General features: G+C 55.8%; 1 protein-coding gene across 1 annotated transcript in view; it reads left to right on the forward strand.

The window, feature by feature from the left end:
- Positions 1-9,506: 9,506 nt before the first annotated feature.
- Positions 9,507-21,553, forward strand: part of LOC115638729 (unconventional myosin-Vb-like) — a 45,969-nt gene continuing 33,922 nt past the window's right edge. Inside the window, exons 1-5 of the mRNA XM_030540679.1 lie at positions 9,507-9,583; positions 14,643-14,799; positions 17,380-17,523; positions 19,515-19,596; positions 21,114-21,221. Of these exons, the coding sequence (XP_030396539.1) occupies positions 9,522-9,583; positions 14,643-14,799; positions 17,380-17,523; positions 19,515-19,596; positions 21,114-21,221 (553 nt within the window). The 5' untranslated portion in view covers positions 9,507-9,521. The remainder of the gene's footprint in view (positions 9,584-14,642; positions 14,800-17,379; positions 17,524-19,514; positions 19,597-21,113; positions 21,222-21,553) is intronic.

The following is a 21,553-nucleotide window of genomic DNA, read 5'->3' on the forward strand; positions in this document are numbered from 1 at the left end:
ATAGCAATGCAGTTGCATTAGCTCTTCAAATGGGGCACTGCATCAGGTCTTGGTGTTACAGGTTGGATCACAGAAGCCCCCTTGGCACTGATGCCTGATGTGCTGAGACTACCTCTGAGGCTGTTTTCCCTGGGACTTGGGTATCCTGTCTTGTGGAGTCAGACATGCTGGCCTGCTGCAAACACAGACCCAAGTCTGAACCATGTCCCCCAAAAGCTACAGGCTTAACTGAAAACTGTCTCCAGCACCAGATACCCCAAATTAATCTGTTAGACAGGGTAAACTCATAAATTGTTCACCTTCTGTAACCATGATAGAGCTATGCACAGCTGTTTGCTCTCCCAGGTATTAATACTTGCTCTGGGTTAATTTAATAAGCAAAAAGTGATTTTATTAAATATAAAAAGTAGGATTTAAGTGGTTCCAAGTAATAACAGAGCAAAGCAAGTTACCAAGCAAAATAAAACATGCAAGTCTAAGCCTAATATAGTAGGAAACTGAATACAGATGAAATCTCCTCAGATGTTCCAATAAGCTGCTTTCTCAGACTAGACTCCTTCCTAGTCTGGGTCCAGCAATCACTCACACCCCTGTAGCTACTGTCACTTGTTTCAGTTTCTTTCAGGCATCTCTTTGGGGTGGAGAGGCATCTTTTGAGTCACACACATACAGACAGCATAATCATAACCAGCAAACTACAACCTTCCCATAGACACCCCACTTGGCTTCCTCTGTATAAGAACTGGTGCAACCATAGGACCCTGTTGCAACAATGATCTAGACAGTCACAGTTCATGTCACACTTGGCTCATAATCGGGGTTAGTAGGCCAGCCTACAAAAACTGGCTACAGGCTTAGTTCCTGTGCTGCTTTTGTCTGGTAATCAGCTGAGCTCAGAGCTGGGGGAGCTCCTCTGTGTGTGCAGCCTTGCAATGTAAATTCTTGGTCATGATTTGATAACCAAGTTCTATAAATCTTCTCAGCAGTTCAGGGTTGTGCTATTTGGTCTTCTGCATGTCTGCGTTAGAGAACTGCTAATTAACTTGTGCTCCGACTCACCTAAATGGGATAATGCTCCTTTTAGCTGCTTTTGCTGAATTGACTCCCCCAGTGAATGCTCTGGGGCCTCAGTGGTGAAAAGGGACATGGGAAGTGACCTGCTCGGAGACCTTGTCCTTCAGAGAGCTCAGAGTTCGGCTTTTGCTCTAGCATCGCATTTTCTGTGGAGTCGGTTTAGTGTCCGTGAAGTAACTGCTGTGTGGAGAGCCAGAAGGCACCGTTGTCTGACCACCTGCATGACACAAGCTATAGAAATTCCTGAACAAATTCCTCCGAGCACAAGCCGATCTCTTTAGAGCAGTTGGGATTTTTGGAACTTCCAGTGGTCGGGGATCCCTCCCAACCCTTGATAAAGAATTCAAGGGTTAATTATCTTACTGTTCAAAACTTGCACCTTATTTCCGGTCTGCCTAGCTCAGGGGTCGGCAATCTTTCAGAAGTGCTGGGCCGAGTCTTCATTTATTCACCTTAATTAAAGGTTTCGCGTGCCGGTAATACATTTTAATGTTTTTTTTAAAGGTCTCTCTCTCTCTGTCTATATATTACATAACTAAACTAGTGTTGTATTGTAAAATAAATAAGGTTTTCAAAATGTTTAAGAAGCTTCATTTAAAATTAAATTAAAATGTTGATCTTACGCCACTGGCCCACTCAGCCTACTGCTGGTCTGGGGTTCTGTTCACCTAGGCCGGCAGCGGGCAGAGCAGGGCCTGCAGCTGGGACCCCGACTGGCAAGGGTCCAGCAGCCAGAACCCCAGACTGTCAGTGGGCTCAGCCCACTGCTGCTCAGGGGTTCCATCTGCTGGACCCGCTCAGCCCGTTGCCGGTCTGGGGTCCCAGCCCTGCCCACATACAGCGGGTACCTACCTTCTCCCTGGTTCTGGCCCATTCTCTTCCTCTCTCTGCACTGAGCTAGGGTGGGAGTGGACTGAGCACAGGGCTGGGGTGAAGGATCTGGCCAGGAGGTAGAATGAGGGAGGGGGCTCAGGGTTGGGGCAGGAGGTTTGGGTATGGAGCACTTACCTGGGCAGCTCCCATTTGGTGTGAAGGGTGCAGGTGGGAATGTGGGGGGGGAGGGGTGCAGGAGCTCCCATTTGGTGCTCTGGGTGGGGATGTGTGGGGGGTTCAAAAGTCAGGATGTGGGGGGTGCATGGGGTGTGGAGGGGCTAGGGGTATGTGTGGGGGTGCCAGTCAGGGCTGGGGTCATGGGGGTGGTAGTGGTGAAGGAGTCAAGCAGAGGGCTAGGTGTGTACGAGGGGGTACAAAGCTCAGGGCATGGGCCTGGGGGGTGGGTGGGGCTGTGGGGCTCAGGGCAGGGGCCTGTGTGTGGGGGGGTGGGGGGTCAGGGCTGGGGAGAGAGTGTGAAGGGGTCAGGGCTGTGGGGCTCAGGGCAGGGGCCTGTGGGGGGTGTGCATGGAGGGGGGGGCAGGTCAGGGGACTGGACGGGATATACCCCTATTCCACCCCACCCCTTCCCAAGGCCCTGCCTCTGCTGCTTCTCTGCCTCCACCAGGAGCAGTGAGCATGCTGACTCTGCTCCTTCCCAAGGGCCACCAGCTGATCGGCTGGCAGGGAGGGAGGGATGGGGAGGAGGAGAGGCAGGAATCCAGCACACTGTGGGAAGAGGCAGGGGGGCTGGCAGGACCAAGCTTCTGCCCCTTGCCCCCATGGGGAGGGGTGGAGGGAGCAGGGGGTGGAGAAGAGCAGGCCAGGCTGGGGGCTGGGCAGGATTTTTAATGGCATTGTGCTGTCTGCCAGGACTCCGGCAGGCAGCAGCGTGCCATTAAAAATGGGCTTGCGCGCTGTCCCTTTTGGCGTGTGTGCCATAGGTTGCCGGCCTCTGGTCTAGCTTTGGCATCCAGCTGCTGGATAGTGGTGGTTGTTTCTCCGCAAGATGGAAGAGCCAAGTCAAGTCTTTCTCCATGTGGGTACTTGTAGGCTGAGAGAGTTACCCCTGAACCTTCTCTTAAGCTAAGTAGATAGACACAAGGAGCTCATTCGCTCTAAGGCCGGTTTTCTAACCCTTTAATCATTCTCGTGAACCCTCCCCAAATTATCAACATCCTTCTTGAATTATGGGGACCAGGACTGGACACAGGATTCCAGCAGCTTTCGCACCAGAGTCAAATACCCCTCTGCTTGAGATTCCCCTGTTTATGCGTCCAAGGATCCTGCTAGCCCTTTGACCACAGTGCTGCGCTGGGATGTGGTGGTCAGCTGATTATCTGCCATGACAGGACTGGCCAGGAGGTGGTTTTCAAAAATGGCCACAGTTGGTGCCGACAACTGTTGGAAAGGCGTTTAAGAGAATCTCTAAATAGAAGCGGTTAGGAGATCTAATCTGGAGGGTGCAGACTCTAACCTGCTTAATGCTGAAGTTTATTTCAGAGCAAGGTGCAACTTTTGATGCTGGCCACAATCCGAGACTGAATACTAGACAAACGATCTGGTCCAGTTGGACTGTTCCCAGGTTTCTAACCTAAAAAAGTCCATGACAGATTCTTCTTTCATGGAAACTTCCACCTGATTTCTTTGCGCTTGTGGGCTTCATACTGTGGGAATTGTCATTTTTTTTTCCAGAAGGGCTTTTCCCCCTCCTCCACCTCCACCCCCCAAAAAGTCCAACCTGCTGATATTTCTGTATTGGAAAAATTGCAAGAACTAAACCTCTTGGGTCTCGCTGAAAGACCTGCATGCAGCTCCCTTCCGAGGAATAAGAGCTCACAGCTGAAGGGTGAATTAAAGATGATGCTATGAGAAATTTAGAGTAATAAATTATTAACATATAGATGAATCTCTTATAGTGACCTACATGATACTAATTGGTCTCCTCTAAGCATCAGGCTCACCCTGGGGCAACACCTGCTGAAATGAAACTTATGGGCTGTTTTAATGGTGCTTTTCTGAGCTTCAGATGGGAATTTTTGTTTGTCACCCCAGTTTGTGGGAGCCCCCAAGCAAATGCTGGCACAGATGTGCTCAGGACCTAGGGCACAGCTGGTAATCTAGCAGGCATCACCTTTCCTTGTGGTCCTCCCAGCCCCAGTGTCTCTTGCTAACTGAACCTGGAGCTGTTGCTCTAACTGAGAGAGAGCCTGTGTCATAGATATACAGCTCCGGGTAGCGCAAAATCCCTCCTTTATCTGTAAGGGGTTAAGAAGCTCGAATATCCTGGTTGGCAGCTGACCAAAAGGACCAATAAGGGAAGAAGATCCTTTCATATCTGCTGGGGCCAGGGCAGGAAAAAACATCTCCTAAACCCCTACCTGAAATAAGCCCCCAAGATTCCAAAAATTGTAAGTAATAGCAAGGAAATGTGTTGGCTTATCTTTTGTTTTAGCTTGTACATTCAAAGTTACAAAAAACCAGGAAGTTTTGCCTAGTGGGGGATCCTCTTTTAAATCTTATTGCCCTGTAAAATTACCTTCCTTCCTGATTTTAGAGGTGCTGCTTTTACCTTTTATAATAAAGTTCTGCTTTTTAAGAACCTGATTGGTGTTTTAGTGTCCTAAAAACCCAAGGGTCTGATCTGTGCTCACCTTATTTACCTATTTAGTTGGTATATTCTCAAGCCTCCTCAGGAAAGGCGGTGAAGGGGCTTGGAGCTCCTGTTTTCCCAAAATATCCCCCCCCACCAAGTGGTCCTTTTCCTGAATCTTTGTCTAACTCACTTGGTGGTGGCAGCAATACCATCTGAGGGACAAGGAAGAATTTGTACCTTGGGGAAGATGTAACCGAAGCTGGTAGAAATAAGCTTAGGGTGTCTTCATGCTTTGGCAGACCCTCCGCTGAGAAGGTGGCTGCTCATATGTCGGCACTTGAGAATTTCAGTGCCAAGTCAGGCCCCAGATCTGAGCTCTGATTTTAAGAGAACCCAGAGGCCTGTCTGTTCTCTGCCCTTGGCACAATCTCTGACTTTGGCCAGAGGAACGTACCAGCCCACCCCACTCCACAGCACTTCTTATGGCCTTCCAGTCCCACATGTGCATCTCCTCAGGTGATTCCAGTCTGCTGCCTTGGCAGAACAGAATCCAGGAGTCTGCATTGCAGCTGTGCATTGGCCACTGGCGTATGCTCAGGCCTCCGTACCATGGAACGCTGCTGCGGCTGGAGTAGCGGCTCGGGCCATTCCCCCTTTGTGCTCTGCTCCAAAATGGCTCTGTCTCTTCTGGTCTCGGGCATTTCGTGCCCCTGCTCTGTTAGGGCGTCAGCACACCCCCTGCCTGCACAGACTTCGTTCCAGTGGCTCCCTGCGCGGAGTGGCATAACAGACTGCTTTGCTAGGCCCTTGCAGCTGGATGGACATGCCCTGGTACTGCCAATGGCCGTTGCCTTCAAATGGGGCTGGGTGTGCAGGGAGAGGCCTGTCTGCAGTGACTGGCTCGGTTCTCTGCAGATGCTGGGAAGGGCTTTTGTAGGCAAACTGCCAGCTGCCGAGAGGGTTTCTTCCTGTGTGCAGCCTGAGAGCTCGTCCTTGCTGTTCCCCAGTGTTGTAAGAGGAGATTTGTCCCTAGAGCCAGTCTTGGAGCAGGTGGTTTCCCCCGCCTGAGGGGATGGAGAAAGTACAGCCCCTTGGCTCATGCCAGACGGGTCCCAGTCAGCAGCGCTGGTCCTCCTGCTGCAGCCTTGGCCAGCCAGAGCGTGGGAAGGGGGCAAAGCTGGGCTCTTCTCCATGAGTCATTGGTAGCTGAAGTGAGCACTGAGGGGGCATTAAACAGCCTGGAACAAAGGCCACGGTGGCTGTGAACCACCAAAGTTTCAGCTGCCAGAGCACTAAGGACAAAGCCAATGAAAGAGGCTGAATGTCTCAGCCTAAGCCTGCAAGGGGAGCGCGTCTCCCACTGGCCAGTTCTCGTCCTCTTTCCACTGCAGGAACTCAGGTGTCCGCTACCATCCCTGCCCCCGCCTTGCCAAATTCTCCCTGCTACCTTCAGACCCTGGAGATGGCCAGTGAAGAGCACAGCTAGGCTCCCAAGTGACCTCCTGTAGCTGGGTGAAGAGGTTGCCCCTCGTACCTTGGCATCCCTCCACTCACTCATTCAGCCTGGGGGTGGGTTTGGGGGTCTGCACCTGGCACAGCTGCTGTGGGAGGGGCTCAGCGGAAGAAGCCCTGTTCTTCTCTTGTGTCTAATGGTGGCTGCTTGTCTTGTTTCTGGGCTTCCCCCGGCTTTTCCTGCAGGGCACCCGGGTGTGGATCCCTGACTGTCTGGAAGTCTGGAAATCTGCAGAACTAACCAGGGGCTATGAGGAAGGAGACAGCTTCCTCCATCTCCGCCTGGAAGATGGCTCGGTAAGGCAGGGAGCCTTCTGCCCTGCAGGGTCAAGTAGGTGGCACCCCAGCCTTCCACCGCCTCCACACACACTAACTCCAGTGCATGGGGTGCGGGGGGAGACACTGTTCTAAGCTGCATAGCTCCCTGGGGTGGGAGCAGTCCCAGATCCATGCTGCAGGTAAGCACAGTGCAGATGAGCAGGTACTGACAGGGTCTTAGTCTGGTGAAATAGGCACAGCGGGGGCTTCTGTGGTCGGGAGTGGAGCTCTGTCCCATGGAGGGTCCTGTTGTCTGCCCAGTCACTCTGACAAATACACTTTCATTGCGGTGGGAATGGCGTCTGCAGAGCTTGGCAGCAGACTGCTCTCCTGGGGCTGCCTGGAGTTCTGTGTCCAGCCCCCTGCTGCGACCAGGGGAACAGGTGCCCTGGCAGCTTCAGACAGGATGGGGAGTGCCTGGCCTCATTGCAGAACTGGCATCTGTCCTCCAACGCTCCCCCTGCGAATGGCATTCCCCTCTGCCAAGGGCAGGTGCTGCCCTCGGCCCCCGCCGGCGATGCCTAATGTGCCAGTGAATTTCAGGGCACTAGTGCTGGGGAAAGCCATGGGAAGGTCCCCACCTGGTGGTGGTCACTACATCAGTGTACATGAGTGTAGTGTGGGTGCTGAGGGCGGGTTTGGAGAGCAAGATCACCTCACTGCAGTAGCAGCAGCTCCTGTCCTGTGGGACGGGGCCAGGCTCCAGGCATTGCAACCTAGCACCTGGGCTCGCACTGCCGTGCCACTGAGATTTGGTCCCTCCGTCTCCATCTGCAGAGGGATGGACAGGCCAAATGTCAGTGGCATTGCAACCCCACGCACCAGGTTGCAAAGCCCACTCTGCTTGCGGGGTCTCACGAAGCATGTTTGCTGCCACTTCCAATGTGTCACCGACTTGATTCAAAGTCACCACTTCCGTGACCTCCCTGACAGAATCGTAAGCCTGGTCGGAGGGCTTGGCCCTGCCTAAGACAAGCCATGGCTCTGCCTGGCTTCGCTGCTAGAGGGTAACTGCCAATGGCTTGGAGGCTGCTCAGGTACGTCTGACAAGTGCCTCAAAGCATAACTGGACAAAGCAGGTGCTGATGGCTCATCAGGGCCTCCCAGAGGATTCAGGGGGCCTGGGGTATTCAGTTGCGGGGGGGGCCCACCACCCAATTCTCACTGAAGACCCGGAGTGAGTGAAGGACCCCGCTCCAGGGGCCCCAAAAAACTCTTGTGGGGGCCCCTGCAGGGCCTGAGGCAAATTGCCCCACTTGCGCCCCACCCCCCAAGCAGCCCTGTGGCTCACGGCTGGGGCCCTACCAAATTCATGGTCCGTTTTGGTCAATTTCACGATTATAGGATTTTAAAAATAGTAAATTTCATGATTTCAGCTATTTAAACCTGAAATTTCAGGATGTTATAATTGTCGAAGTCCTGACCAAAAAGAAGGGTTTTTTGGTAGAGGGGTTTCCAAAATTATTGTAGGGGGGGTTGCAGTACTGCTACCCTTACATCCGCGCTGCTGGTGGTGCCGCGGCCTTCAAAGCTGGGTGGCTGGAGAGCAGGGGCTGCTGGCCAGGAGCCAAGCTCTGAAGGCCACGCCGCCACCTGTAGCAGTGTGGAGGGCATGGTATGGTATCGCCACCCTTACGTCTGTGCTGCGTCCTGCAGAGCTGGGTCTTCAGTCAGCAGCTGCTGCTCTCCGGCCGTCCAGCTCTGACAGCAGCACAGAAATAAGGGTGGCAATACCATCACCCCCCTAAAATAACCTTGTGATCCCCCTGCAACTCCCTTTTGGGTCAGGACCCGCCGTGAGAAATGCCGGTCTCCCCATGAGATACGTACAGTGTTGGGTAAAAGCGCACAAAAGACCAGATTTCACGGCCTGTCTTGCATTTTTCATGGCCGTGAATTTAGTAGGGCCCTCGTCATGGCTAACTTGGGCTTCCTCACACCTGTTCCTCCAGCACACCGGTACGCAGGGCAACATCCCAGCCTGCTCATCCTCCACCTCCGACTGGCCTGGCAGGTGGCTTTGGGAACAGGCAAATGCCTGTGTTCCTGCGCTAACCCCTTGCCTGCTGCATTGGAGGGAGGGAGTTCTTCCCGGCAGGGTGAGCCGGCATCTCTCCCATGAGGACCCTCAGTCCCTTCTGCAGGACAAAGGGTTGGTTGGCATCCCACCTGTCCTGTGCAGCGCTGCCTGGTCTGGTGACAGTGGCTTAGAGTCCAAGTGGCAGGGGATTGGGGGTGACAGCAGGTTTGGGCTGGGGAGAGCAGCTGCTACTGGGTGGGGGTGACCCAGCCTGGCTTCATAGGAAGCCTCCCAAGTGCCTTCCAGGGGGGCTAGAGCAGTGACTTACACTGTACTGAGGTTGAGGGCACTGGCTCCAGCAAACTCAGCTGTTCTCCATTGGCCTCCTTCCCCATGACAGGAATCAACCTTCCCCCTCAACCCCCAGTGCCCCCAGCTGCCCTTCCTGCGCAACCCCGACTACCTGTCAGGAGAGAACGACCTCGTGGCGCTGAGCTACCTCCACGAGCCGGCCGTGCTGCACACGCTCCGGGCTCGCTTCCTGGAGACCAACACCATCTACACCTACTGTGGTGAGCGCCTGGTCACTGGCTCTCCTGGGACTCTTCTCTGTGGGGGAGTCCTTGAGCTCGGTAACCCGCAGCGCTCCCCAGGGGGCAGGATCCAGCGGCTGGAGGAGGGGAGAGGGAGTCGGACACCGGGGTTCCATGCCTGGCTTTCCAGGTGACCTGAGACCAGACGTGGTCACTGCTTTCTGGCCCTCCACAAATGAGCCTCCTGCTCTTCCTGGGAGGAGTGATCGCCTCTGTCTCCTAGCCCCCCTCCCGCTGTAAAATGGCAGCTGGGGGGATGGTACTGAGGCTCATACCAGTCCCCCAGTGATGGCCGCACACATCAAATACCTGCCATGGCTCACTTCAGTGCTGGCTCAAATGCCGCCCCCTCACCCCAAGCTTAATCTGAGCTGCTGGGGGATCCCTCTCACGGCATCTCCTGCTCCGCTCCTCTGCTCGTGGCTGGGTTTGAATGTCCTCCCTCCTGCCCCCAGGTATCATCCTTCTCGCCATCAACCCTTACAAGCAGCTGCCCATCTACGAGGAGCCAGTTATCTATGCCTACAGTGGCCAGAACATGGGTGACATGGATCCCCACATCTTCGCCGTGGCCGAGGACGCGTACAAGCAGATGTCCAGGTGAGCAGAGCTCTGGCAGGTAGCACCTGGCATGCTGTGAAATACGCATCCCTGGCTGGCTTCTTGTCCTGCTGGAGTGATTGGTGCAGAAGAACCCCCCCACTTCTCTGGACCCCAGGTCCTTCCAAGCTCCATCCCCAGGGATGGGCTATTGTTGCTGATTAGCTACAAACAGGACTTAAGTTATGTTGAGCGCTGGGATCTCGTGATGGGGTGAAGTAGGCCCCCTGCTGGAGGCCTCAAGGTCTTGCCACGCCCTGCCCCAGAAAAGGACAGTGGAGAGAGTCCTCCAAGCTGCCTAGAGAGGCCCAGCAGGCACATATAAAAGGAGCTGCAGGGCCAGCGTGAGTTCAGTCTGCTGGCAGGGACTGGCAGAGCACGAGGTGCTCCTGGCTGGCTGCAGGGGCTGGACAGATGAGGCAGCTAAACAGGGACAAGGGGAACCTGAGAATAGCTCCTGGCTGGCTGCTGGGACTAAGCAGGCAGTTGCTGGCAGGGACCATGGGAGCAAGGATGGAGATCCTGGCTGGCTGCTGGGACTTGGGCTGTGGGGAAGTGACCTAGGGAAATGTTGAGCAGCAGTTGTTAAAAGGATGCAGCACAGGGTTTAAAGGGTCCCTGCTTTGGGACTCAGAGCAGTGGGTTGCACCAGGGGAAGTGGCTATGCCCTAAGGAAGGGAATTGGAACTGCAGGACCAGCACCCCAGGGAAGGGGCTGACTCCACGAACTGAGCCCAAGAGGGGTGGCTCACAGGAGGGCTGGAGTCACTGAGGACTCAGGTAGGGGGCAAGGAGTCCCCAGGGAAGAAGCCTTCTGGGCACTGCTCAGCTCCAGAGTAGGAGCCTTGCAACCCTGCTGGACCAAGCAGTACTGTGATGGGCCCTGCTGGACTGGTGAAAGGCTGAGCCCGGAGAGGGCTGCAGGACAGTGGGGACACTTGGGACTGTGCACCCCAGAAGGGGTGGGTTTGTTTGTCCCACCCATGGACAGAGTGACTCAGCCCTCTGGCTGAGTCACCAAAGACCCTCCTGACAAGTGCAGCGGCCAACAGGGAGCTCTGTGAGCGGAGAAACTGCAGGCACGTGCATGCTCCAGCAGGGGGTGCTTGCAAGAGGTGGGTGCCACCCCTTTGCAGATCTCAAGTAATGTTACAGATCAGGAATCCTGGCTGGGGGTGGGAAGCATAGGGGATCTCCTAGTCTCCATATTGTGAGCTGCTCAGAGCAACTGAACAAGAAGTGAGACTGGGCTCAGGGGAGAAGTGTTCCACAGCTGGAAAGGTGTCGGGGAGGCGAAACAGAGTCCAAGGGCCTGGAACTTGGCTGGATGGCGCCCTGGAGCGAGCCTGTGGGGCATGACCAGCAGTGCCCAACCTTGGCCAATGGGAGGAACCTGGTGGCCCATCTGAGCAGCGCAGAGCATGGCGGGGTTTTCAGAGGCTGAAGGGCAGTTGAAGCCAAGCATCTGCCTTTCTGAAAATCCCAGCCTCTGAAAAGGCCCAGCGCGTGGCTCAGCTGGGCTAAGACTGAGCAGCAGAGCAGTGCCCTGGGGAGAAATCCCATAGAAACTAATAGAATGGAAGCAGTGGGAGTCCCCAGAAATTTCTCTCTCTCTCTCCAGAATTTAATAGTGGGAGACCCGTTCTGTTTGGGCCAGTCTGCAGCAGGGGCCGTGGCTCTCTAAATCCTTGAATTGACCATCTGTGTGGGTGCGGAAGTCTAAAGAAATTGCTGCACAACAAACTGGTTCCTTGGCCTTTTGTCTGCTCCCTTGAAGCATGTGGCGCTGATCAGTTTGGGGGTGGGAACATGACATGTGGTTTGAGGGAAGTTCTCAGCAAGTTCTGATGGCTCAGTAACCTGATGGGTCCACATGTGTTGACACACATGCGACTGCCTGTATGTGGTACTCAAGCTGGGGGGGGGTTGAAGCTAGTTCGTACGACCCTGTTCTAGAGGGAAGCGTGGGAGCGTCTGCCTTCAAGGTACATCTCCAGTGTAGGTGTCGCTTCCTGCTGGGGGAGATGTACCCACGCTGGCTCAGACCAAGCCAGCCTGCTAAATATAGCAGGGTGGCTGTGGCTGGGGTGGCTCCCCCATGTGTGTATCTAGAGCTTTAGCTGACATTGTGTGGGGGTGGCCAGCGCTGTAACAAGGGTGAGGCACTTGGCTCAGGTGCACGAAACTGGGGAGCACAAAGTGGTGGAGGGGGGAGGCCACTAGCAGAGATTTATAACTGGAATGATCTCCCCCCAGCCCCACCTGTGCCCCCTGCCTCCCCCAAGTGTCCCCGGACCCTGACTTGCTTCCCCCCCCCCACCCTCCCTTCCAAGCCTGGAGCGGAGCAGCTCCATGTTGCCTCCCTGCAGCAACTGCTGCCACAGGGTCCAATAGCCCCCATCTCACTGCCAGGGCAGACTGACTCTGAGCCTGCCCTTCCCTGCACCCCAACCCTTTCATTTTCCAATGGGACCCTCCAGCAGCACAGCCCGCCCTCCCCCCCCCCGCAGTCACCGCTCCTGCTCCATGCTGGGCAAGGAGGCAGCCCCATCCCTCACCCCCAGTGAGGCTACAGTCAGGGGCAACAACAGGGGAGGAGGTGCACGCAGCACCCCCCTCCCCCGGCACCCACCGCAGGCGAAGCGAGGGAGATTCCTGGACCTAGGGCCCCTCTCAGGAGCACATGCAGTGACAGTGGTGGGGGTGAGTGTGCTGCTGGGGGGGATGGGAAAGGGGGGCTCCTCCCCCAGAGCTCGCTGCTGCTGGCAGGGAAAGGGTTGGGGGGAGTCCTCCTCTCTGGCCCCTGTCCCAGAGCAGCCTGCCTGCACCCCAAACGCATCCCCAGCCCTGCCCCACCCCACCCCACAGCCCACACCTTCAGTCAGAGCTTTCACCCCCCACTGCACCCTGACCCTCTGCCTGAGTCCTGAGCCCCTCCAGCACCTCATCCCCAGCCCTGCCCCACTCCAAAGCCCACACCCCCAGTCAGAGCTTTCACCCCCCCACCTCACCCTCAACCCTCTGCCTGAGCCCATCCCACACCAAACACCCTATCCCCAGTCCCAGCCTGAGCCCCTCCCACACTCAAACCCCTCCTCTGCAGCCTCGCCCTCAACCCTCTGCCTGAGCCCATCCCACACCAAACACCCTATCCCCAGTCCCAGCCTGAGTCCCTCCCACACTCAAACCCCATCCTCTGCACTCCTCCCATCCCCAAACTCTCTCCCAGAACCTGCACCCCCTCCCATTCCCAGCATTCTCAGGACACTTGCTGATCCCTAGTGGCCACTGCTGATATCCAGCACCTCCCTCCTCTCTTAACCTGGGAGTCCCTCTCTGGATTGGAATTGGACTGGAACCAAAGACCATCTTGGAAGCAACAATACCAGCCCAAGCAGTCAAAAATCATGAGTTGATTACTCAAAATTACAGGCTTTATTGCCGCTGCTTCATTCATTGTTCAGCGGCAGGCCCTTCCATCTGAGAGGGACTGAGGGACCTGCCGCTGAATTGCTGCCAAAGAGTCGCCCCTGGGGGAGGGCACAATTTTATATTACCTCGGGCGCAAAAATACCTAGTTACGGCTCTGGTGGTGGCTAACCCAACCCACCACTTGCGCCACTGCCATTGCGTTATCTTTAGCACCCAAGTCAGTCAGAGCTAGTGGGGGTATGTCTGCCTGAGCCGGGAACCTCGCCTCCCGCTTCTGTGTAGACGCACCCTAAGACAAACGTCTGCAACTGCAGACTCTCCAGGGTGTTTCATCTGTGATTTAATGGAGCTGGTGGCTTATGTGGGAGAGCCCAAGGTACAACCTTAGTGTTGGTTCAGTACATGCCACCGTCCTGATGCCCAGGTCCACAGGGGTCACCTCTGCATGGGGCCCCAGAGATCTAGGGGTGAAGCAACCAAACAGCTGGCTAACGATGTTGAGATGAGACCAAATAAGCTCCCTAGAATGGCCCCTGCCAGCCTAGCCTATTAACTGCATCAGAAGGACCCCAGCAGCTTAATTACAGCCGAGTGCCACCTCAGCAGCTCCTGGAGGAGGTAAATGTGTAACCAGGGCTCTGTGCATGCCCTACTGCTTGCCTCCCCAGACGGAGCTGAGTTCCACGCTCCGCCTGGCTGTGGGGAATGGCCAGGGGAGGCTGGCACTTGCTAATGGCTGTATGTGGGGCAGATGCTTGCTCTCCCCAGCTATTGGGGAGGGATGGGAACAAAACCTCTCTTGGGGCATCATGGCGGAGGAAGGAAGGGGCTCCTTGAGCCAGGAGCAGCTGTCTTTAAAATAAAACCCAGTGCTCCCTGGGACTGGCTCCCAGCCAGGGTGGTGGAAACAGGTGGGGAGGGTGAATCTGCATTTGTCTCTGTGAGGCAGAGGAGTGGTGGCAGGATGGGTGGGGCTGGCTCCTGCAGTGTGTGGTGCTGGTTTGCTGGAGTGCAGCTGAGCGTCACTTAAAACCCAACCCTGCGAGGAAGGGTCTGTCTGAAAATTCCCCTGCCCAAGAAAAGCTGCTCAGTGCTTCTCCTTGGAGGGGAGTAGGGAAATGCTGGGGGTTGACCCCTTCTCAGCCCCCCAGATGGGATTGCAGTGCTGAGCCTGCCCAGCAGGGGGGACCAGACTCCATCTCTCCCTCCCTGTTAGATGGGTGCATAGAACCGCCAGGGAGTGGGGTGAATCAAATGGGTTCAGTTTCCCTGGTGCAGCGGGCTCCCCCGTGGCCCCAGCGTGCTAAGCCAAGTTCAGATCCAGTCCACATCAGCCGTCATCCCTCCCGCTCCACCCTGACACCGCTTGCTGCCTGTCCTAACTCAACTGAGAGGGGCCGGATGGTCCCCAGGGTGCCCTTGGGGAACTCCTGGCCCAGCCACATCTGGGAGATCCTCTGGGACATTCAGAGCAAACTCCGGGCCAGGAGAAACATGCGACTTCCCCAGCTGGGCTCCTTAGCGTCTGGCTATTCAGCCATGACTAAAGAGGGCATCTTCCTGCTGAGTCTCTGCCCTCGCGGAGCCCCCATCTCCCACAGCGATGGGCTCTCATTGCCTCCCGCAGGAACAATAAGAACCAGTCGCTGATCATCAGTGGCGAGTCGGGTGCTGGCAAGACGGCGTCGGCCAAATATGCCATGCGGTACTTTGCCCTTGTCGGGGGATCCCTGGGTGACTCCAGCATGGAGGAGAAGGTGCTGGCCTCGAGCCCCATCATGGAGGTAGGTGCTGGTCATCTCTTGTGGGTGTGCTGGAGGGGAGGGAAGGAGCAGGGGTAGTAGCTCCAGATCCACTGTCTGATACAGGATGAATCTGTGTGGTCTTCAAATGGCTGAACTTCCTAGCCATGCCTAGGGGGCTGGTGCGGGTGGGGGAAGACTCCTGCTAATAGATGAGACTGGGCTATAGAGGGGCCCCTCTCCTCCACTCATGGGCTTTCTGGGCTGCATGGGTCCCTCTGGGCTGCAGGAATGCCCTAAGGAGGCAGCGGGGGTGGATTCTGCTGGAGGACTGGCTGCTCCCCTGCAGCAGAGCCGCCCCAAGGGCAGAGGCGCTGAGCTCCCCATGGATGTAGGGTGACCAGGTTTCCCCTGGAGTGAGAGTCTCCTCCCTGCTCTCACTAACCACACCGCTGTGCAGCTGTGCTTGGCACAGTATTGCCCCTCAAGGGGTTGAGGGAGGGGATCTCTACAGAGCGGCCTGGCGGGGGGCCTGGCATGCCTTGCTTTCCTGCTTCCCTTTCCCTGCTGGCGGGGCACATCTCCTGTCAGCTGGCTGGCTGCCCTGCTTGGATGAGGCAGCTCTCTGCTCCCTTCCTATGGGACTCAGTTTATTTTTATCCTGAAAGGGAGCTGCAGTTCCCAGCCTGCCTGGGTTCTTCCCCTCCCCTCTGCTCTGTGTGGGAGATGTGGTATCCCACCCCTGGCTTGGGAAGCAACTGGACTGCAGCTGTATGGTGGGGTCTCTGATAAATGGCCTCCCCAAGGTGAGGGAAGCAGACAGCTCCCATATCTGGGGGATAGAAAGGTTTGGCGAACTCCCCCCGCAAGGCCCTCTGAGTCGGGGGTGAAGTAAATCTCCACTTGTCTATCCCCTCAGCTCCTCGTGCCGTAGCTAGCAGGCAGGGCTGTCCCTGCACAGAGCTGTGGTGCACAGAGATGAGGGCCACTCGTGGGACCTCAGGAGGCCTCTCTGGCCCAAGGTCCATCAGCACAGCCCAAGCATGGAGGAGCTTCCCCTGCAAGCTGATCAGAGTGGGAATGAGGCCCCCAGGAAGGGGTGGTGTAAGAGCAAGAGGAAGTCTGCAGGGCAGTGTCTGCCCGGAAGCCCACTGAGCTTGTGGTTTGGGAGCTGGTGGGGCAGCCCTGCCAGCTGCCCTGATCCACCCAAAGGCAGAATAAGGTTGGCACTTGCAAGGGTGATAGCTGGAAGTGCCTGTTTCTGCTGCTGCTTTGATGGCAGTTGGGCTCTTCCCCCAGAGCCAGCTCTGGCTTTTTTGCCACCCCAAGCAAAAAACACAAACAAAAAAAGCCGGCCGGCCGGAGTGGCGAAAGGGGAGAAAAATCCAAAACTGCCAGGCTTGCTACAGACCTGGCACCACTCCCAGCAGGGTGCTCCCCTCCTCCGTGCTGCTGCCCCCTACAGGGCGTCCGGAGTGGCGAAGGGGGGGAAAAAAACAATCTGCGGGAATGCCCCCCCCTTGGAATCTGCCACCCCAAGCACCAGCTTGGAGCCGGCCCTGGGCCCGGCTGGCTACATCCAGTGACTTGGCAATGCTTCGTGGGGTTGGATGAGGGTGTCTGGGGACCACTCAGCATCCCAAAGACTCTTCTGATCCCGCACAGACTCATCTCCCCATGCACACCTTGATCGGGGCACAGTTCCTCTGTGTTCCCAGCCCCTCTCCTCCAAGGGAGGCTGGCTTGTCTCAGTTTGGGGCTTAGAGCAGGTAACTTGGGCCTCATTCAGTGTTCAGCCTGTCTCAGCACTGAACCCCCATTTCTATACAACTCTCAGCAGGATTTCTTGCTGCCTGGGCTCCAGGCTGCTGCAGTGAGGTCTCCCGAGGGCACCAGGCCCTAGAACCACGGTTCCCGAAGGCGACCCACCAATGGCATTTTCTCTTTGCAATTGCATGTGTTGGCGAGCGAGTCTGTCCTGCAGATCTGGGCCTGGCTCAATAAGGCTTGCAGTATCGTGGCAGGTTCGGCCCAGCTGCTCCCTGTCATAACAGCTTGGGTGGCTGGGCCGTAAGAGTGATGCTGTGACCCTGTCTGCCAGGAGCAGGGAACTGGGTCCAGGTCAGTGGGACAGGAGCTGCCACTGTGACACCTGCCTCCCCCACCCCATATTGGGTCTGTGACCCATCTAGAACCTTCCTATGACCACTGGAGGGTCAGGACCCACCGTTGGGGGAATGCTGCCTAAGGCCGGCCCCATGCCAGCCTTCTCACTGCAAACACAGCTAGGAGGGGAGAGAGCTCAGGGCTTGCAGACTGATCAGCCCTGTACCTGCATGGTCCCAGGTGTGCCCAGCGTGGGTGGAGGCAGTGGGGTGTGCAGAGGTGAAGGGTGCATAGACCCAGTTGGCAATGTGGCCTAGTGGGCAGGGCACTGGACTAAAACTCAGACTTACGCTGTGTTCCCAGCTCTGCTAGGTGACTTCAGGAGAGTCCCACACCCACCTGCCTCCATTTCCCCACCCGTAAAATGAGGGGTAAGGATGCTCTTGGCTAGGTGCTTGGAGATCTAGGGTGAAAAGTGCCATGTAAGGGCTAAGCACCGTTTCCCTTCCCGATCAGGCTTTTGGAAATGCCAAGACCACCAGGAATGACAACAGCAGCCGCTTTGGGAAATACGTGGAAATCTGCTTCAGCCATGAGTATCACATTGTCGGGGCCGCCATGAAAACCTACCTGCTGGAGAAATCCCGCCTCACCTTCCAGGTGGGCCCTGTTCGGGGCAGGGGGTGTAGAACAGCACTGGGGAGGGCACTGCAGCCCAGCATGTCGCTGAGCGGGCGACTGGGTCTGAGTAAGCAAAGCCCCTTTAGAGACAGCGTAGGGCTGGCTGACGAGTCCCCTCGCTCACTGGATTTTCCTGTTGCCTGGGCTGGGACTGCAGCCTCGGCCAGGCTCTGGCTCTCAGCATGCTGAGGAACTGGACTCTGGGAAGGGTCTGAGAGGTAGCGGGGAGTGTGTGGGTGTGAGAGGGAGGGAGGGAACTCCCCCCTTGAGGCCCTCTGAGTTGGGGGTGAAGTAAATCACCTCTTGGCTCCCCCTGCTAGCTAGTGGGCAGGGCTGTCCCTACGCCTATATTGGGGCATTCCTTCAATGCAAGCTCCAAATACTACCCGAAATCCTTAGCCCCTGTGTGCCGTGGGCAGCACTCCCAGCATGCAGCTGGTGTCGGGGGCACCATGACCTGCCCAGGGCTGGCGGGGTGCATGGATGTCTGGTGAAGCTGCATGATGTGCTCTGACTATTGGACACACTCCTCCCCCAGGGCCCTTGCTCGCTCATATAAGATTGGGCTGGGCCCCTGTTGCTGACCAAGATGCAAAGCTCCATGGGAGTCTTAATCTGTCGTCTCAATATCCTCCCCCCACCCCGACGTGCCCGGTCTGTGCAGCCACAGCTTGCCGAGAGCTTCAGGAAACTTCCTGAACAAAAACGTGAGAGTTAAAAGGGCCTTTTTGACAACAGGAAACAGACCTTGCGACTTCCTCCCCCTGCACACAACACAACAAAGGCCATGGAGAGTCTTTTAATTTTTCATTGTGATGCTTTAACTCTTGTGAAAAGAAAATGGGGGGGGGTGTTCTCCCCCCCCCGCAACAGGCCCCCAGGATCACTGATTGTTTTCTGTGGTAAAGCTGGAAAAAGGGAAGGCCTGAAAAAAACTTCAGTAAATTCTCATGGAAAAGTTAAGACCCCATCATTCAAAGCCTGCCAACCAAAAGGACCTGGATGCGAGTGTGGTTTTCGCAACCAGTTCAGCCAGAGCTTGTGAGTGAGTTACACCCTAACGAATGCCCTCCTTAGCAAACTTCCCGCTGGTGGGAAAGCCCAAGGAAGTGGCTGAGCCTGGCTGGCTTACTGAAAGTTTCAAATCCAGGCTCCGTCAGACAATAATGGGGAAGGAAGTTCCACAGACCCTTCGCTTACACGAAGGAGCTCCGTTGGCCGACCGAGGCAGGCGTCAAAGCTAGAAGGTTCCCATCTTGGGTCAAAATTGCTACCTTAACCCCCTTCCAGTGAGCAAATTGGTGAAAGAAAGACCTGGTTGTCTTTTATCAGGAGGGCTGGCTGACTTTTTCAAGCAGGAAACATTTTTGACTGGGGGGAAGTGCCCTTTTTCTACTTTGGAAATGAGCCTTTTTAAAATGCAGCTTTCCAGTTTTTTAAAGGGAAAATCCACCATATTGCTAACAAACTAATTAAAATGCCTATTCCAGAAACAGTGACCAGAAATTCCAATGGGGGAAGTTAGAGAAATGTTTCCCTGTTGCCTTCTGTGCCTCCCCCTCCTGGCTGGAGCAGGTGGTGGTGATGGGAAGATGACTGAGATCCAGGCAGACCTGAAAGATTTGCATATGTAGCCAGACTGCAGTGCTCTTCCACGAGCTCCCGCTTGGGTAGGAGGGAGTCTGAACTCAGACCCTTCCATTCCAAAAGCAGGAGGCTCTTCCTCTTGAGCTCAGGGAGAGACTCCCTTTGCTGGTAGCTATAGTAGGCCCTTATTTTCTTATGTGAACCAGCCACTAAGCATGGGGTGGCCAGATACTCATCCTAGCAAGGCTTGTTACTGTGGAGGAGGGGATAGCGGTATCTGACATGGCCTGTGCGTTCCTTTAGCCAGAGGAATGAGGTAGCAAGAGGTGGAGGGATCCAGGAAAATCTAGACCAAACCAGCTGTTCTGCTTGTCTCTGTGCAGGCAAAAGCTGAGAGGAACTACCACATCTTCTACCAGCTGTGTGCGTCGGCCACGCTGCCGGAGTTCCAAGGCTTGGGCCTCGGTAAGCCCCACGGGCAGAAAAGCAGTGCCTTCCCGGGCAGCCAGCATGCCAGCAAGAGCCCAGCCAGCTGTCCCCGGGCACTGTCCCTGCAGCAGCCGCTCTGGGTAGTGCAGAGTTGGGAAGCCGCCAGGCTGGGGTGGGCTCTATACAAGACGTCTCAAACAAGGGCTGTGGAGATGGACGGGAGAACCTAGAGGGTGGGTGAGGTTACCAGGGTGGCTCTGGGGCTAAAGGACCTGTCCCCTTATTGTTGACCTGTAGCGCAGCATGAGAACCAGGGGCTGGTCGGACAATATTCATAGCAGGCAAACTGAAAAGGTAAATGCTTCTGGCAACGTATGGGGAAGAAACACGACACATGGCTTGGGTTCACAAGGACAAGCAGAGCTCCTCCAACAATTATTCCATGGAGAATTTGCCTGTTCTTTGAAATCAAAGCTTTCTGCAGAGGGGGTTTGGTTGGGACAAAGTTCCTCAGGTTTCAGTCCTGCCTGGTTTCCAATCTGGCTTCCTGACAACTCGTCGTCCTGGTTTCTTGGCAGGCTGCCTGGTAGGCTGCTGGGGCCTGCAGGACTTCCAGGGTCTCCAGTACTGGGACGGCCCATTAGACAGACTGCTGCAGTCTGGGGGCTCCCAGGGAGCTGGCTCCAGAGCTGTGGGAGCCTGGCTCCCCTTCAGCCCACCAATTTTATTTTGAAATCAACCCACCACACTGATATTTGGGGGGATGGGCGGGATGACACTTATCTTTTTGCAAAGAAGTTTGAACTCGTGTGTGTTCCAAATCTCGAATTCTTAAAACCCTCCCCGGACTGACACTAGGGCTCAGCTTTTGTGTCCAAGGGACTCTTAGTTCTTGCCTAGCACCAAGAATGTGGCTGCTTCATACAGCTGGGGTCGCCAACCTATGGCATGCATGCCAAAGATGGCATGCAAGCTGATTTTTTTTTTTTAATAGCATGCTGCTGCCTGATGGGACTCCAGCGTGCCATTAAAAATCCTGCCCAGTGCGGCAAGCCGGCGGGGTCCGTGCTCCCGGGCCGGAGCGCCCCGCTGAGTGCAGCAAGCCACCGGCCCCTTCCCCCACTTCCCTGGAGTTCCTTAAACATTTTGAAAACCTTGTTTGTTTTACCATACAACACTAGTTTAGTTTTATGTAATATATAGACTTAGAGAGACCTTCTAAAAAACGTTAAAATGTATGACCGGCACGCGAAACCTTAAATCAGAGTGAATAAACGAAGACTTGGCACAGCACTTCTGAAAGGTTGCCGACCCCTGACATACAGCTTTCTGCGTCGGTGTCTGGCCGTGTTCCACCAGGGTGGGGATGGGGATGGGGATCTGAGTCTGGGCTTGGGAGCAGGGCCGTAGCTACCCCAGTAGCTAAGGGAAGCTGTGGGAGGCGAGACAGAGGTAGTGAGGCTGTTCTGCTGATCTTGCTTGGTCATGGTGGAAGGGAACTAAAGGAACTAACTGGGGACTGGTGTCAGCATGGTCCATCTCTAACCTTGCAGGTGGGGCTGAATCCTTCCATTACACCAACCAGGGGCATTGCACGCACCTTGAGGCAACTGACGATGCTGCTGACCTGGAGAGCACACGAAATGCCTTCTCGCTACTGGGTAGCTGTCCCTGCCTGGTCTGGTACTGCCTCTGGCTGGGGGTGGGGAGATGATGGGCTTTGCTGCTCAGGGAGGGTTGGGGCTGCAGCTGGCTTGAATGCAGTGCTACGGTCCCCACTGGCTTTGCATGGTGACTGCGAGGAGCATGGGAGTCCCTGTACCACATCCGGCCCAGCTGGGTCAGCCTGATGTTTGAGGAACGTGCAAGGAACCCCCTAGTGGATGGTTAAGGAATGACCCATCCATGGTTCTGACCCCTGGCAGGCTCCCCCTACAAGGGGACAGCAAGTGTGAAAATCAGGACTGGGGGTGGGGAGGTGGGTAATTGGAGT

This window comes from Gopherus evgoodei, chromosome 22 (genome assembly GCF_007399415.2).
Source record: "Gopherus evgoodei ecotype Sinaloan lineage chromosome 22, rGopEvg1_v1.p, whole genome shotgun sequence".
NCBI lineage: Eukaryota > Metazoa > Chordata > Testudines > Testudinidae > Gopherus > Gopherus evgoodei.